Raw genomic sequence first — 1,821 nt, 5'->3', positions numbered from 1 at the left:
GTACGATCTTCAGGGGTTATATATTACAGAAGAATCAAATCATATAATCCCTTTGATTACGCTATTCACTTATTCTTGTCAATCTCTCATTTACTCTGTAGAATATTGACTTCCTATAGTTAGCTTGTACACTCTTGTATATATTGTATCTACTCTACTTATCAATAATATTATGACATTCAGCTCTTACATGGTATCAGAGCATTACGATCCATAACCTAAATTTTTTCTTTATTCATCCGTTTTTCCTTGCCATCATGGCTGCTCTTCCAAATAATCCCACTGTCAACACCATCATCACAAACAATCAAACTCTTCTCCATCTCATTATGACTAATGTCACCAAGCTCACACCAACAAATTATCTCATGTGGAAACTCCAAGTTCATGCTCTTGTTGATGGTCATGGCCTTCTTGGTCATCTTGATGGATCAACGGTGGCTCCATCTCCTCAAGTCACCAACAACAATGTCACAACTCCAAATCCTGACTTCGTTACATGGCAACGACAAGACAATCTCATTTATAGTGCTTTGCTTGGATCGATGTCTCTTACTGTTCAACATATCAAACCATTACGTGATCAACTCAAGCATTGGACGAAAGGCAGCAAGACAATTGATGAGCTTATTCAAGGTTTCACAACTTAGTTTGACACTCTTGCTACCCTTGGCAAGCCGGTTGCCCATGAAGAACAGGTTGACTATAATCTTGAAGGACTTCCTGATGAATATCGCCTTGTTGCTGATCAAATTGAAGGACGTGATGTACCACCCACATTAACATACATTCACGAACGTCTTCTCAATCAAGAGGCAAAGATTCTCTCTAAAGCTGCTTCCTCAACGTTTCCTGTTTCTGCTAATCTTGCCACTCAACGCAACAATGCTTCTCATCGTGGTGGCCATTACAACAATGGTAAGAAACACTACAACAATAACAATAACTCATACGGAACCTCCTCCAACTATCAATATTCAGACTGGTTTGTTCCGATGAGCATCGTGGACACAGGCCTTACTTAGGACGGTGTCAGATCTGCAACACACACGGTCATAGTGCTCGATGGTGCCCCCAATTTCGCACTCGCTCTCTGACGCATTCACCCTACCAGTCTAGCCCTTTTCGACCATGGCAGCCCCGAGCTAACCTTGCTCTTGGCTCGTCCTATGATCCAAACCAGTGGATTCTTGACAGTGGTGCCACTCACCATATGACGTCTGATCTCAACTCTATGTCTCTCCATGAGCCGTACACTGGTGGTGATGATGTTGTTGTTGCCAGTGGATCTCCTATACACATCTCTCATATTGGTTCAAGTCTTCTTCCCTCTCAAACTTGTGACCTCAAATTACATAAAATTTTATGTGTCCTTGATATTCATCGAAATCTTATCTCTGTTTATCGCATATGCAACACTAACCAAGTCTCCATTGAATTCTTCCCTGCTTTCTTTCAGGTGAAGGATCTGGCAACGGGAATTCCACTTCTTCACGACAAGACCAGTAATGATCTCTATGTTTGGCCAGTCTCTCCGTCACAAGTCCAGGCTCTCTCCACTTATACTCTTTCAAAAGCTTCACTTCCTGTGTGGCATTCACGACTTGGTCATCCATCTACCTCCGTTTTAAACACTCTGTTTTCTAAGTTTACTATTCCAGTTTGGAGTTCCTCTTCTAAGTTGTTTTCATGCTCCGACTGTCTTCTTAATAAAAGCCACAAACTACTGTTTTCTCATAACACTATTGTCTCTACTCATCCTCTCCAATATGTTTACTCTGATGTTTGGACGTCACCAATCTACTCACACGATAACTACAA

General features: G+C 41.5%; 1 protein-coding gene across 1 annotated transcript; it reads left to right on the top strand.

Annotated features, from left to right (window-relative positions):
* LOC104763319 lies at positions 258–1,025 on the top strand. Its single transcript, XM_010486705.1, has 2 exons — positions 258–557; positions 651–1,025. Exons 1-2 carry the CDS (start codon positions 258–260, stop codon positions 1,023–1,025), a joined length of 675 nt encoding a protein of 224 aa, XP_010485007.1.

Source organism: Camelina sativa, chromosome 18 (assembly GCF_000633955.1).
Source record: "Camelina sativa cultivar DH55 chromosome 18, Cs, whole genome shotgun sequence".
Taxonomy (NCBI): domain Eukaryota; kingdom Viridiplantae; phylum Streptophyta; class Magnoliopsida; order Brassicales; family Brassicaceae; genus Camelina; species Camelina sativa.
The sequence above is the reverse complement of the archived record's forward strand: the minus strand, read 5'-3'. Positions and strand labels throughout refer to the sequence as shown.

Bases quoted from the DNA above. Each gene is read 5' to 3' on its own strand.
- LOC104763319 (XM_010486705.1), top strand. From the start codon at position 258: ATGGCTGCTCTTCCAAATAATCCCACTGTCAACACCATCATCACAAAC. The intron at 558-650 runs GTTCAACATATC...TTCACAACTTAG, and splicing joins TTGGATCGATGTCTCTTACT to TTTGACACTCTTGCTACCCT.